General features: G+C 35.0%; 2 protein-coding genes across 2 annotated transcripts; both read right to left on the reverse strand.

Annotated features, from left to right (window-relative positions):
* Positions 1–3,032: 3,032 nt before the first annotated feature.
* On the reverse strand, positions 3,033–4,376 carry LOC123886335 (exodeoxyribonuclease-like). Its single transcript, XM_045935662.1, has one exon. It carries the CDS (start codon positions 4,374–4,376, stop codon positions 3,033–3,035), a length of 1,344 nt encoding a protein of 447 aa, XP_045791618.1.
* A 7,302-nt stretch (positions 4,377–11,678) lies between these two features.
* Positions 11,679–12,645, reverse strand: LOC123887500 (brassinosteroid-responsive RING protein 1-like). The gene has a single exon (XM_045936827.1). It carries the CDS (start codon positions 12,561–12,563, stop codon positions 12,045–12,047), a length of 519 nt encoding a protein of 172 aa, XP_045792783.1. The 5' UTR covers positions 12,564–12,645; the 3' UTR covers positions 11,679–12,044.
* Positions 12,646–13,748: the final 1,103 nt, after the last annotated feature.

Genomic DNA, 13,748 nt, shown 5'->3' on the forward strand with positions numbered 1-13,748 from the left:
ATTTTTTATTTATGTGTAAATTTATAATAATCATTTTTATAATTTCGTCTACCGATAAAAAAAAGAGAATTTAGTCTTCTAAGATTGATTGAATAATCCACTTGTGCGTCATGAAAGTGTTTGATAACGGATTTTGGATGTTACTATAAAATATTTTAATACTAATAACAATATAACTACTACGTCAAAAAAACTAATACGTCATAGTAGAACTCAAATTCAAAACAAATACTACCAGCTAACCTGTTCAGCTTAGAAAATTATAATTAATTTGCGCAGACATGGTTGTTGTCAACTATCAATATTTTACTTTGGTGAAAAGAAATAAGATGCAAGTTGGATAATGGAGATTCATTATGTCTTTGGTGACCAGATTCCCTTAAAAAAAATATTTTTTTTTATAATTCTGTTTGATAAAAATAGCGAATAATCGATAATAATTAAATATATTCAACATAATTATGTAAATTTTGTAATAAACATATAATTAAATTTAGATCATGAGCTTGTTTGTTATAGTTTTTTAAAAATAGATTCTTATAGTGTTAAATAATTTTGTGTAAAATTTTTTACAAAAAAACTTTTTATAAAAGCTTCAAATGAAAACTTGGCTTGAATAGTTATTCTTAAAATGTAATTTTAGGTATTTGATCATTTTATTGAAACTTTTTTTGGATATCAAAATTTCGAAAAATCACTTAATTTTTTTTTTGAAGAAGCTAAAATGAGATATATATTAAACTAAAAATAGTCATCTCAGCACAAGGTGTGCCTAGATGAACTACCAGAGTTTACAGAAAGACAGAAAAGAAAAATAAAAGATCAACATCATACAAAGCCCAAACATAACAAAGGACTAGACCACCAGCTATGGTAGTTTAAAGCCAAAGTAACATTCTTCGACTTCAACCACCTATACGAAAATAACTTGATCTTGTCCAATAACTGGAGAGAAGTGCTAGTTGAGCCTGTAAACAATCTATGGTTTCTTTCCGTCCATATAACTCATACGCTGACAAGCCAAATAAGCTGCAAAAAAGACCGTCGTGTCCGTGATCCACCAAATGATGATGTGAAGTGAACGAAGTGGGCCCGGATAGTACTGGAGTCCGTCAAAGAAATGTCAATCCACGTGCACACCGAAGCCCAAAGAGAACCAAAAAAATCGCAAGAGATGAACAGATGATGAGCCGACTCTGCCTCCCCACAACCAGCTACGCACACCTGTGCTGAAGAAGATAAGATGCCTCGAATAACCAAATTTGTCTTTGTAGGTAACCTATCGTGAAGTAGACGCCACGCAAAGATGGATACCTTCAAAGGAACCTGAGGATGCCAAATAAAAACTGACACTCCCTCAACATGTCCTCCTCCCACGCCCTCAACTGCCTCCGCCAAACCCAAGCCGCCCCATCCAACCCCCACCCTAACGAGAACATCTCAGCCACCGTACGCGACTTAGTCTCTGATAAAGCAAACAGACGACCAAATCGCTCACATAAAGGATTCTCATCCACCCATGGGTCAGTCCAAAAAAGAGTATTTGAACCGTCCCCCACTACCCTAACAACATGCTCCCCGAACCAACCTCCCCCTGACTCTCCAACACCATCCCGAATGCTCACTATCTCTCGCCACCACAAAGACCCTCGCCGCCCCCCATCTCTCAATCTCCCTCGTTCCACCCCATATCGCGCTGCCAATACACGAAACCACAACCCCTCTCGATCCACTAACATCCTCCAACACCATTTACCTAACAGTGCCAAATTAAACTCCCGCAACTGCCGCACCCCCAAACCTCCATACTCTTTCCGTAAACAAATAGTTTTCCAATTTACCCAAGCTGTTTTCCTAACATCCTCACACCCCCCCAAAAAAAATTTAATTAAAAGAGATTCAATAGAGGAAATGATACCTGAAGGAGCTTTGAAGAAGGAGAGAGCATAGACAGGTAGAGATGTCAAGACAGACTTAATCAAAACCAGACGACCACCAAAAGAAAGAAAGCGACTCTTCCACCCAGATAATCGATTCTTTAAACGTTCCAACACCGAATTCCAAAAGCCCAGACGCCGCGAATCACCCCCAATAGGAAGACCCAGGTAAAGAAAAGGAATTTTTCCCACTTTACAACATAAAGCAGACGCAGCTTCGCCTAACCAGGATTCGGGAATATTCACCCCAACAAGCAAACTTTTGTTAAAATTGACCTTTAAACCTGACATTGTCTCGAATAACACTAATAACGCTCTCAGAGCCCGTACATTAGCCCAACTCTTCGCCCCCATTAACAGAGTGTCATCGGCAAACTGCAAATGCGACACCGAAATAGGATCCGACTCCCCTAAACTATACCCCACAAATAAATTACGCTCTACCATAGCCTCCATCAGCACATTTAACCCCTCCGCAGCCAAGAGGAAAAGAAAAGGAGACAGCGGATCTCCTTGTCTAAGGCCTCTCTCAAGAGGGAACTCATCAGTTGGGCTACCATTTACCAAAATAGATGCCGTAGCCGTACCCACACACTCCCTAATCCACTTCCTCCACAAAGTAGGGAACGACATACTCGCCATAACCTTGTCCAAATAACTCCAATCCACCGAATCATAGGCTTTCTCGAAATCCACCTTAAAAAGCATAAGTTCCTTCTTAGACTTCCGAGCCTCATCCACAACCTCATTGGCTATAAGAATTCCATCCAGGATCTGCCTATCCTTAACGAACGCCGTCTGAGACTCTGCTACCACACTACCAATAACAAGACGTAACCGATTCGCAAGTACCTTCGCCAAAATTTTATAAATACTACCAACTAACGAAATCGGTCGAAAATCATTCAGCCGTTGAGGGCTATCAACCTTTGGGATCAACGCAATAAAAGTAGAATTGATACCTTTTGTCAGTTTTCCATTCCGATGAAAATCTAAAATAAAACGCATGACATCTCCCCTCAACTCAGTCCAAAAATCCTTAAAGAAACCAAAATTTATCCCATCAGGCCCAGGACTTTTAAAACTATCACAGTCTCACACTGCTGTTTTCACCTCTGCTTCTGTAAAAGGCTTGATAAGGCTACCACGCTCAAAATGGCTCAACCTCTTAAACTGCAGATTATCCACACCGGGTCTTTCCATATCTGGATTCTTAAAGTGAGACGCAAAATGCGAGAACACCGCCTGCCTGATCGGATTCACCCCCTCCAAGGTAACCCCCCCCACTTGGATTACCGATATAGCATTCCGTCGCCTACGTCTCGCCAAGACTGAATGGAAGTACTTAGTATTAGCATCACCCTCCTTGAGCCACAGCGATCGCGACTGTTGCCAACTTATACTAGCATGCAAGCGAGACATCGAGTGAATACCAGCAGTGACCCCATGAAGCTCAGCTAACTCTATTTCCGTCAACTCTTCCTCCTCCCCCTTTTGATCTAAAACCGACAAACGCTCTTTCAAAGATTCAATTCTGCTAGGCAAATTCTGGACGTGAGCTTGGTGCCAACCTTTCAAAGCTACCTTAATCATCTTAAGTTTCTCCTTAAGCACAAACCCACCCCATCCGTCGACATGAAGTGAATTCCATTTCTCTTTAACAAATGAATTGTAACCAGGAACATCAGTCCAACATTTTAGCATCCTTGAAGGACGGGGTCCCCAATCTTCGTCACTTGCAGAGAGAACTAGGGGACAGTGATCAGAAAGCCCTCGCAGAGTAGCCACCTGCTTGCAATTTGGCCAAGTCAAGCACCATTCCTCAGAGAGCAAAAACCTATCTAAACGACTCATCACGAGGCCATCCCCTTTAAACCACGTAAAATTGCGACCAATGAGGGGGAGATCAATAAGATTATTCTCATCAATAAAATGATTAAAAGGATCAATATCCATACTACGTTGACTCCCTCTAGCGGATCGTCTTTCCTCAGGTTGTCTAACTGCATTAAAATCACCACAGATACACACCCTCTCTCTCCCCGTCAAAAGAATCCGAGCCGATAAAGAGTCCCAGAGCCTTTGCTTAGCACCATCATCACATGGCGCATACACATTGGCCAGCAAAAACTCATCTCCAGATTTAACAAACCTACCTCGACACCACAAAACATGATTGCTAGTCTCAGACGTCCACACCTCCACCTCAGATGTATCCCATAACGTTAGCAAACCCCCTGATGCCCCATCTGAAGGCCGATAAGAAAATGCATGTTGCGAGCTACCCCAGAGGGTCGAGCACATAAAAACGTCGCAGTGAGATAACTTAGTCTCCTGGAGACAGCGAATGAAAGGTTTCTGGTCCCCCACCAACTTACGCACTTCCTTCCTCTTTTCAAACCCACCCAAACCTCTAATATTCCAAGAAATAATCTTCATTAAACACACTCCCCCCTCGCTTCACAAAGCATCGCAGACCTAGCACTCCGAGGTATGAAGTGCTCCCCCCTCCAATCTCGAGCCTGATGCCGTCTTCTTACCTTTTCCTGCCCTAGATAAAACTCGAAACATATTCACATTATCTCCATTGAACTTTACCCCAATAGATTTTCCGATCCCCCACACGTCATCCACTGCCATTTCAAATAGATTTTCAAATAGATTTTGAAGCTATTTCAAATAGATTTTCATAAAAATCATTTTTGAAATAAAATTTTTTGAAAAAATTGTGATTTTGACTATGTTTTGATCTTCAATAATGTGTGTATATGTTATATGATGTCAAAATTAATGTTTAAATTTAGAAAAAACAAATATAAAAAAATTTGTAATATTTTGAAAAACGGTTTTAGAAAATCTATTTTAAAAAATAGGCTTAACTACACATTTGGTCCCTTACGTTTATTTTAGGTTTCAATTTGGTCCCTTACGTTTAAAAAGTATCAATTTGGTCCCTTACGTTTATTTTAAGTTTCAAGTTAGTCCTTTCCGTTAGTTTTGTCACTAACACCGTTTGAACAGTACACGTGTCAGCGTGTCCAAGTGCCACGTGTCAGTCCACGTATGCAAATTGACTGCCACATGTGACAAAATTTACGGAAAGGACCAACTTGAAACCTAAAATAAATGTAAGGGACCAAATTGATACTTTTTAAACGTAAGGGACCAAATTGAAACCTAAAATAAACGTAAGGGACCAAATGTGTAGTTAAGCCTAAAAAATACAAAGAAAAAATCCATTTTTTTAAATCTAAAACAAACAGGCTGATGACAGTCAATTATATTTTGTTTTTAGTAGTAATTTAGGGTAGTTTTAATAGAAATTGAAGCCCAAAAGCAAGCAAATACCTGGAAAAGTGAAGTTACTTAGCCCAGAAGCAAGAAAAATGGAAAAAGCATAAGAAAAGGGAAAAAACGTAATAAACAGCGCAAGCCATCGTACCTACGATGAAATCCAGCGTGGCGCGATGAGAAGGCGGTTTAAATTTAAGAAAATCTGCAACAAATCTTTACCATCGTACCGCAATGACTTGTCATCGTGGCACGATGAAAGGCGGTCGAAGAAAACAGAAAATCTGGAGACGATATTCTATTGTACCACGATATGATCCATCGTGGCCACGATGAGGCAAAATTACACGCCATCGTGGCCACGATGGGTGCGATGGACGCGCAGATAAGCCCAAAACCTAGCTGAAAAACTATAAATAGAGCCTTCCTCCTTCACTATTATTCAATTCCAAAAATTCCAAAATATTGAGAGCTATTCAATATTCACTCTAGAGTTAGGAGAACTCTAAGGAGGAGGCAAGGAGGGTCAAGGAACTTCAAGGCCAATAAGGTTCTTTTCTTTATTGTCTTTGTAATTTATTTTTTCTAGATTAGGTGGAGTAGATGAACTCCCTTACGAATGCTTGATATTGTATAATTTTGTGTTAAATTCAATTGTTCTTATATAAACTCTTTTATTGTCCGGTTTTTACTCTTTATTTTAATACTGATCACAATAGAATAAACCCTAAGAATATTAGCGGGTATCGGATAGGAAACAAAGCTAATTGTCCCGATCGAAGGACGTACACTATGATTCTCCATGAGACCATTAAATTCAGTATATGAGGTTTTAGTGTAGGATTAAAGCTAAGTCAAGAACGATAAATTCTACCTGAAGTTAGGGTGAGGACTAGTTTAGGCACACATGACAACTTGCGAAGCAATTGAGCCTTAAGGGTAAGGATACCTAAGTATAAGTTACTACAAAAAAGTGGAACCGATTGGGGCGAGGATACATATAAGCAGTAGAGGTAACCTGAACTAGGCTCTAACCAGTTTGTAATAGAAATAGGGAAAAAGTGCTTCTAAACCTATTTTATAAAGACTAATCCTAATAGAGGGGAACAAAGGAAATTAACCACCAAGCAAGAGTAAGGGAGAGATTCTAAAACACTTAACTGTTAAAGTTCAGAGAGAAACACAAAGTGACGGTTAGGGTTTCAATAATATTATAATAGCATTACTTGACAAAATAAGGATTACAAAATAATTTATAATAATTCCTAATGGACTACTAAACTACTAACATATAAAGCCCAATACTTAAAGCCCTAATAATATTATTATCTAACACTTCCCCTCAAACTCACGATGCATTCTCAGATAATCATCGAGAGTTTGTCAAACAAAAAACGAAAATCAAACTACTCTAACTAAATATTTTATTTCTAATACTACCCCTCAAGCTAAAGCGTACTAAGCTTTGAGCTTGTTACAAATCAACCCAAAAATAAACTAAATTAACTAATAGCTTCAAATTCAACTTCTTCAGATTTCAGACTTCGAATTGTGAGTATTCCCTCACCGGATTCAATGTGAGTATTCCCTCACCGGATTCAATGTGAGTATTCCCTCACCGGATTCAAATTTCAAATTGTGAGTATTCCCTCACCGGATTCAATGTGAGTATTCCCTCACCGGATTCAATGTGAGTATTCCCTCACCGGATTCAATGTGAGTATTCCCTCACCGGATTCAATGTGAGTATTCTCTCACCGGATTCAAATTTCAAATTGTGAGTATTCCCTCACCGGATTCAAATTTCAGATTGTGAGTATTCGCTCACCAGACAAACAGATTGCGAGCTTTCGCTCACCAGACAGACAGATTGCGAGCTTTCGCTCACCAGACATATTGTGAGTATTCCCTCACCGAGAATCAAAAGGGGGAGAAGCAATCAATCAGAAAGAGACCAATAGAAAGACAATCAATAAGAAGAAACCAAATTGTGGGCACTCGACTCACCATACAACCAAATTGTGAGTACTAGACCCACCAAACAAACAAATTCAAACAAATTTCCAAATTAATGGAACCAAACCAACGAAGCCAAAACAAATTGAACCGAACGAAACCAAATCAAGACATACAAACCAATAAACACAGAACTAAACCAAGAAGGGAGAGTGACACAAACACAACCAGTGTCTAGAGTTCAAAAAAAACTTTTTTTACAACTAACACAAACGAAGTATGGCAGCCAGACATATCAAAATTGAAACTACACACTCACAACCAAAATGGTTTCTTTCAAATCACTTTGGTGTCATTCTAATTGTTCATGGGCAAACAATTAGCAACTAATAAAGAAACAAAAAATCCAACGGATAAAGAAGCAAACAATGAGAATACCAGCATAACAAAAATTTTCAATTTCTCACATATGGACCGAACAATGAGACCAACAAAATTAAAATCGACAAAACCACTTAGTTACCAAGAGAACTAACCAGAACACTAATCACCATACTTGCCAATTAGCAAATTGCAAAAGACTTTAAATATAGTGGCCTTTAAATTCCACCGAGAGTCTTCCATTCCACTGCCGTATACGTTTTTCTTCTTTCTTATTCAAAACACACAATTAGCCAAACAAACCAAGCTGCCAAAGATTTACGTCAGGACTAGGAGAACAAATCCAACAATTTTGTTTCACAAAAGCCTTGCGTGTACTAAGCTTTTCCTAAAACAAATGCTTTTCAGGTAGCGCTACTTCACAATTTAATTTCAAAGCCACAAGTACAAAACAACGTCAAACAGAAATTTCAGATTCCACAGACAGAGTTTTCTTTCCAAAACCGATACTTATTTCTTTTCGCAGCGGAGACACAACAAATAAAATCAATAATCAAATACATTCATTCCCAAACTTTTGGGAACACAACAACGGAAGCGGCGACGAACGATTCAAGGCGGATCAAACCTTGCTCTAGATACCATGTTAAAGTTCAGAGAGAAACACAAAGTGACGGTTAGGGTTTCAATAATATTATAATAGCATTACTTGACAAAATAAGGATTACAAAATAATTTATAATAATTCCTAATGGACTACTAAACTACTAACATATAAAGCCCAATACTTAAAGCCCTAATAATATTATTATCTAACATTAACCACCCCGTGTGGATACACACGCACTATTTTATTTTTATCTGTCATTTACTTGTATTTACTTTTACCCGCACAACTATCTCTAAACAACAAAGCGAATGCAAAAACTATATAAATTCCTAAGCGAAACTAGTAATTTTGGCACAATCTCTGTGGAGAACGATAACTTATCACTTTATTACTTTGTTGCGATTTTGTGCACTTGCAGAGCCACCATCACATGCCCTATAAATCATCCGTTATAAGTTAAAAAGATCTGTTTTGCAATAAACATATAATTTTGAACCATATATCGCCAAAAATGGATCATGATTTGATCAACAACCAAGCCAACTTTGATATCCTTGTTATCAAAGCGTTCTAAGTCATACAAATAGAAGTTAACCAAATTATTTGAAAACTATTACGAGGTAAACCAAATAATTGAGAAACATTTGTAGAAGCCAAGCCACATTCGAAACTCGAAAGAGCAGTAAACACCTAGCTAATTAAAAATTTACTCACACTTTATGAAATCACCCACTTTATTCATCTAGTTTATTATTAATCACCCACTAATTTTTTTACCAATAAACTCTATTGTGAATGCTCTAAATCTTAAAACAAAATTGTTAGCCTTGAGCAGTCTTTGAAAAAATGTGTCACGTTTAACTTTATTGTATATATTAGATTAGATTATTTTTAGTTTTTAAAGGTTGTTGTATTAGAAATTAGAAACAATAAAAATACTATTACTCCTATCTGTTAGTCAATCTCTTTCTATTTTAAATGCAACGTTTTGGATGTCTTAAAATGAATGAAATCCAAATCTAAATATTATTATTATTATTATATGGAGAATGTTAACATGTGCATATATGGCACATGTTAAGGTAGTAAAAATAGAAATTATGTCTTAGAATTTGTGCATTTTAACTTTTCAAGCATTAAGTGTTAAATTTCTATATTAAGATACCTTATCATGTGCTCTATATGCACATGTTAATAAGACCCTTATTATATTTAGTAGGATGCAACTCTTTTTATAAGTTAAACCAAAATAAGATTTATTAAAAGTAAACTATATTCAAATTGATTGATTAGGCAGCTTCTAAAACATAACTTCTGGGCAATCTAATATTTCCTATATTATATTTATGTTAGGTGGCTGCCACTAGGATAAAGTAGCTATCAAGTATTTCACCAAAAAGTAGACTTATAGTTTCTCGTTTTGTATTATGTGTGCCTATTTTTTTTAAGCGTAAATCAAGTATTTTTTTGCGCATAATTAGAGATTAATTTTTCGAACTTTATAAAATCCAAATAGGTTGTCTTTTTCCTGAGAATTTTAACACTACTACATGTCCAAGTCAATGATCAAACTTATTAGGATCTTAATTAAGATAGAAGAAATCTGTGTCATCTTATCTAAGTACTCTTAAATTACGTGTGACTCATTTATTAAAAAAAAAATTAAAAAATATATTGATCATATATTCTAACTTTTAAAAGAGTATTAATGGGAGGTGACTCATTGCAATTTGCAATCACACTCCTTGAAATGATTAGTTACTCTTTTACCATGATTGCTTTTATTTTTTTCCACATAAATGTTATTATGACACAACTTGTTTACACACAGAGGACAATTTCGTCATTTAAACCTTAACTAAGGGAGTATGTGTAAGTTTTGTGTAAAAAATATGTGTGAGAATAACATTTCTGTTCTTTTAATGGTCTCAAGGTTAATCTATTTCATTTTCATAGGAAGAAGTTCCATTGGTGGATAGAAATTGAGATAAACTTTTATAAAAAAAGAAAAGAAATATATTAATCTATAAATTTGAATTCTTTAAAGTGAAAAAATTAAAAGTTGTGATCATAACAATTTCATGATCTATTATCATATACATATAATACTTATATTTAATATATTAATTCAGGGTATGTTAATTTGTGACATAAGGGTACACGTTAAGCTATCTAAAAATAGAAATATAATATTTAATGATATAAAGAATTTAATGTTTAAATAATTGGATACACCACAAGTTCAATAAATATTTTTCATATTTATCTTCTTAATATGTGCCGACACATATTAACATTCTCCATTAATTAATAGTTTTTATTTAAGCAATTAATTAATTAATAGTTTTACACTTTAAAATGCATCGCTTACTCTTTTCTTTTTTTTTACGCATATATGATATTATATTAGTTTTTTAAGATGGTTTACATGTTGAGATTGAGTACTAAGATGAGCTATCAAATTTCAACTAATTAAACAGTCAATATTGTATGAATACCGTCAACTTGGACATTTTTCAAGTTCAAGCAGTTTGGGTCCCCCCACACACCGAATTACCGGAAATTCCATATCAGGAAAAAATAACAGTTGACTAGTTACGACTGAAGTTATACTTATCCTATAATGAATTGAGATGGCTATACTCACTTGAAAAGTTTAGATTTTATATTACCACACTACATTCTGAGTTGTATTTGTGCAATGAGAAAAATCTTTTTTTTTTTTTCACTTTCGATTTAATTTGGTTCGGAGATTAATTTTAGGATTAAATGATTTCAGTCCACTCCTGATCGCAATTGCAGAGATCAAACCGTTGTCATTTCTATCAAATTCAGTGCAAATCACCATTTAACTAACTAACTAACGTTTAATATAATCTATTTTACTTTAAGTCATTAAACTTGGTCTAATAGTCAAAAATTTAGATGATATGCTAGAAATCTTGGGTGTCATCCTAAAAAATCTATTGTAACAAAAAAAAATCTATTTTACTTTGGCCTAAAACAAATAGTATTATTTTAGTGAAAAAAAAACTAAATGGATTAATTAGTTTGTTGCCATTGGTGGCCCCCAAAACATATAATACTAGTACTACACAATCATTGAAAGGAGGCACATTTTTCATCATTTATAATTGTGAAAGAGGAGGGTATTTGGCAATGATTTAAAATATATTTGTGTATACTAAGTAAATAATAATAATTTAATAAATTTGTTGTTAATTATTTTCACACACAAAAACTGATTTTTTATTAATTAATTTTTTTACCAATTTCTTATTAATTAATTATATCAAATTGGTAAACAAAATTTATATTAAGATATATTCATGTAAAAAGGAGCTAAACAATAAATTTGAAAAAATATCTAATTATGAGAATTTTAAAACTTAGCTTTGGGTTGCGGATGATATTCGTTTTCATAATATTTTATTTGTGTTATTTTTTTTATAATAATTAATTTTTTTATATTATAATGATTAATGTTTTAAATAAAGGTAAAATTGGAATAAAATTGTTATAATTCATTCAATTTCGTTTACTTTCCAAACCATGGAGTGGTATTTCTGTTTCATTTCGTCCCACTCCACTCCATATTATTCTATTCCGCTCCGTTATGCACCACCAATCCAAAAATAGTCCTACAATCAACTCCAAACACGCTCAATAATACACAAGAAAGTGCATGTGGAGGATGAACATAAAACAACAATTATCAATAAAAATAGTATGTAGTGGTGCAAAATTTCTTTTTCTTTTTTTCTTTGTTTTTGTTTTGTTATATACATTTCATCGATCATAATAATAATTCTACAATCCCCACCCAAAATAAGAAGAAAAATCTAAAAAAATAAAAATAAAAAGGTTAATTAAAAAGAAGAAGTATAATCTGCATAACTATAAAACTCACTAACACCAGAAGCAACCCATAAACGTTGATTATAATCATCCATCATATCATCAGGAACAAAACCAGTTCTACAAAGAGGACAAGTTTTCATATCAAGATCAATCCAACGGTCGACACAATTCCGATGAAAAATATGTCGACAGTTTCTCAAACACCGGATCTCTTCTTCCTCGGAGAATTCAAACAAACAAACAGCACAACAACAACCTTCTTCAACTCCGCCGGCAAGATCACCGTATTTCATCGCCGGTAAAAGCTCCCGGATCAGAACCGCCGACACGGAGGGTGTCTTCGAAGGTTCTTGTGTTTGAGTAGTTTCTCCGTTGTGAGGCCAGACAGTGTCGGTTTCGAGGAAATCGGAGAGGCCGAGGAAGTGGAAGAGGAAGAAGACGAGGTTTCGGAGAAGTCCAAGGAGAGTTAAAGTGTGAAGAAATAGGTTTGGGAAGAATATTTCGGCGTAACCCACCGGAAAACCCATCGGAAATTGTAATGATTAGTGACGGCGGGTTAGAGAGAGAAAAGTGAGAGGAAATGAAAGAGAAGGTTCGGTTTCAGATAGTGAGCATGGATTATATAACTCCTTAATTCTTAGAATTTGTGTTAATTAATTAATTAATTAATTTTAACAACTCATTTTTAGACACACGTGCGACCCTGTAGTTAGTAGGATTAATCTAGCTATAGGTAAAATTTAGTTAATGATTTGAAAGTCAGTTGAATTTTGAAATGTATATAGGTGAATAAACAGAAGAAATTTAGGTTGTTTTTGGGAGTTCATTTCAAAAAGATAAATACACTACGTAAAATAAAAAATAAATAAAAAATATGCATGCTAACACTGTAACACACATAAACAACATAAGTATACATTTCTTAATAGAGGTTGTACATTCTCGATTGATGTATGAACTTAGTCTATATTCAGGCAATTTATTTATTTTTCATTTAATTTTCAAGTTCATACGCGCCTAAACTGTTGTTACTCAAACACACCGATCAAATCTATAATTCGAAACAATGGTAAACTTGTTACTCAAACGTGCAACAACTAGGACTCGTGTCAGAGGAGTTTTGAGCGTGAGCTACGACGAGCTTCTAATTCTAACAACAACTAATTTTAAATTTGATGTTTCGACATATTCTCCGTTTAATGCACTCCCCAAGAAATTGTTTGCTCTTTCCGGTTCTAGATTACCTGTTACATTCTTTCTGTTGGAGTGTAAAAATATCACTTCTTAGTATTAATAAACCACTGCCAACAAGATTACATATGGTAAAATTAAGTGGTTTCAATTCAGATCACTTCTTGGTTGGCAGTCAATTTAAAATCGAAGGTTTCAATTTGTTACAATTTCTTGCTTTAACGGCGGAAAATCAATTTCTTTTTAAAAAATAGATACTTATAGCATTCCATTTATAATTAAATTGCTAATATATGTCGCTACAACAATAAAGATAAATATCAGTCAATAATGTGGCTACCCGTAGTAAAGGATGAATTGCACCTCATTTACAACAGATTTTCTTTTGCCCTTTCAATCATCTCTCTGTTTTTTTTTTTAATTCAACAATTGACAGACTACGGAGGAAAACAAATAATCTAGGAGAGAGAGATAACGAGAAAATGAAGTATTGAATGAATATCGAAGAATTTAGAATGTCC

Source organism: Trifolium pratense, linkage group LG5 (genome assembly GCF_020283565.1).
Source record: "Trifolium pratense cultivar HEN17-A07 linkage group LG5, ARS_RC_1.1, whole genome shotgun sequence".
NCBI lineage: Eukaryota > Viridiplantae > Streptophyta > Magnoliopsida > Fabales > Fabaceae > Trifolium > Trifolium pratense.

Coding starts and splice junctions, on each gene's coding strand:
- LOC123886335 (XM_045935662.1), bottom strand. CDS start 4,376: ATGAAGATTATTTCTTGGAATATTAGAGGTTTGGGTGGGTTTGAAAAG.
- LOC123887500 (XM_045936827.1), bottom strand. CDS start 12,563: ATGGGTTTTCCGGTGGGTTACGCCGAAATATTCTTCCCAAACCTATTT.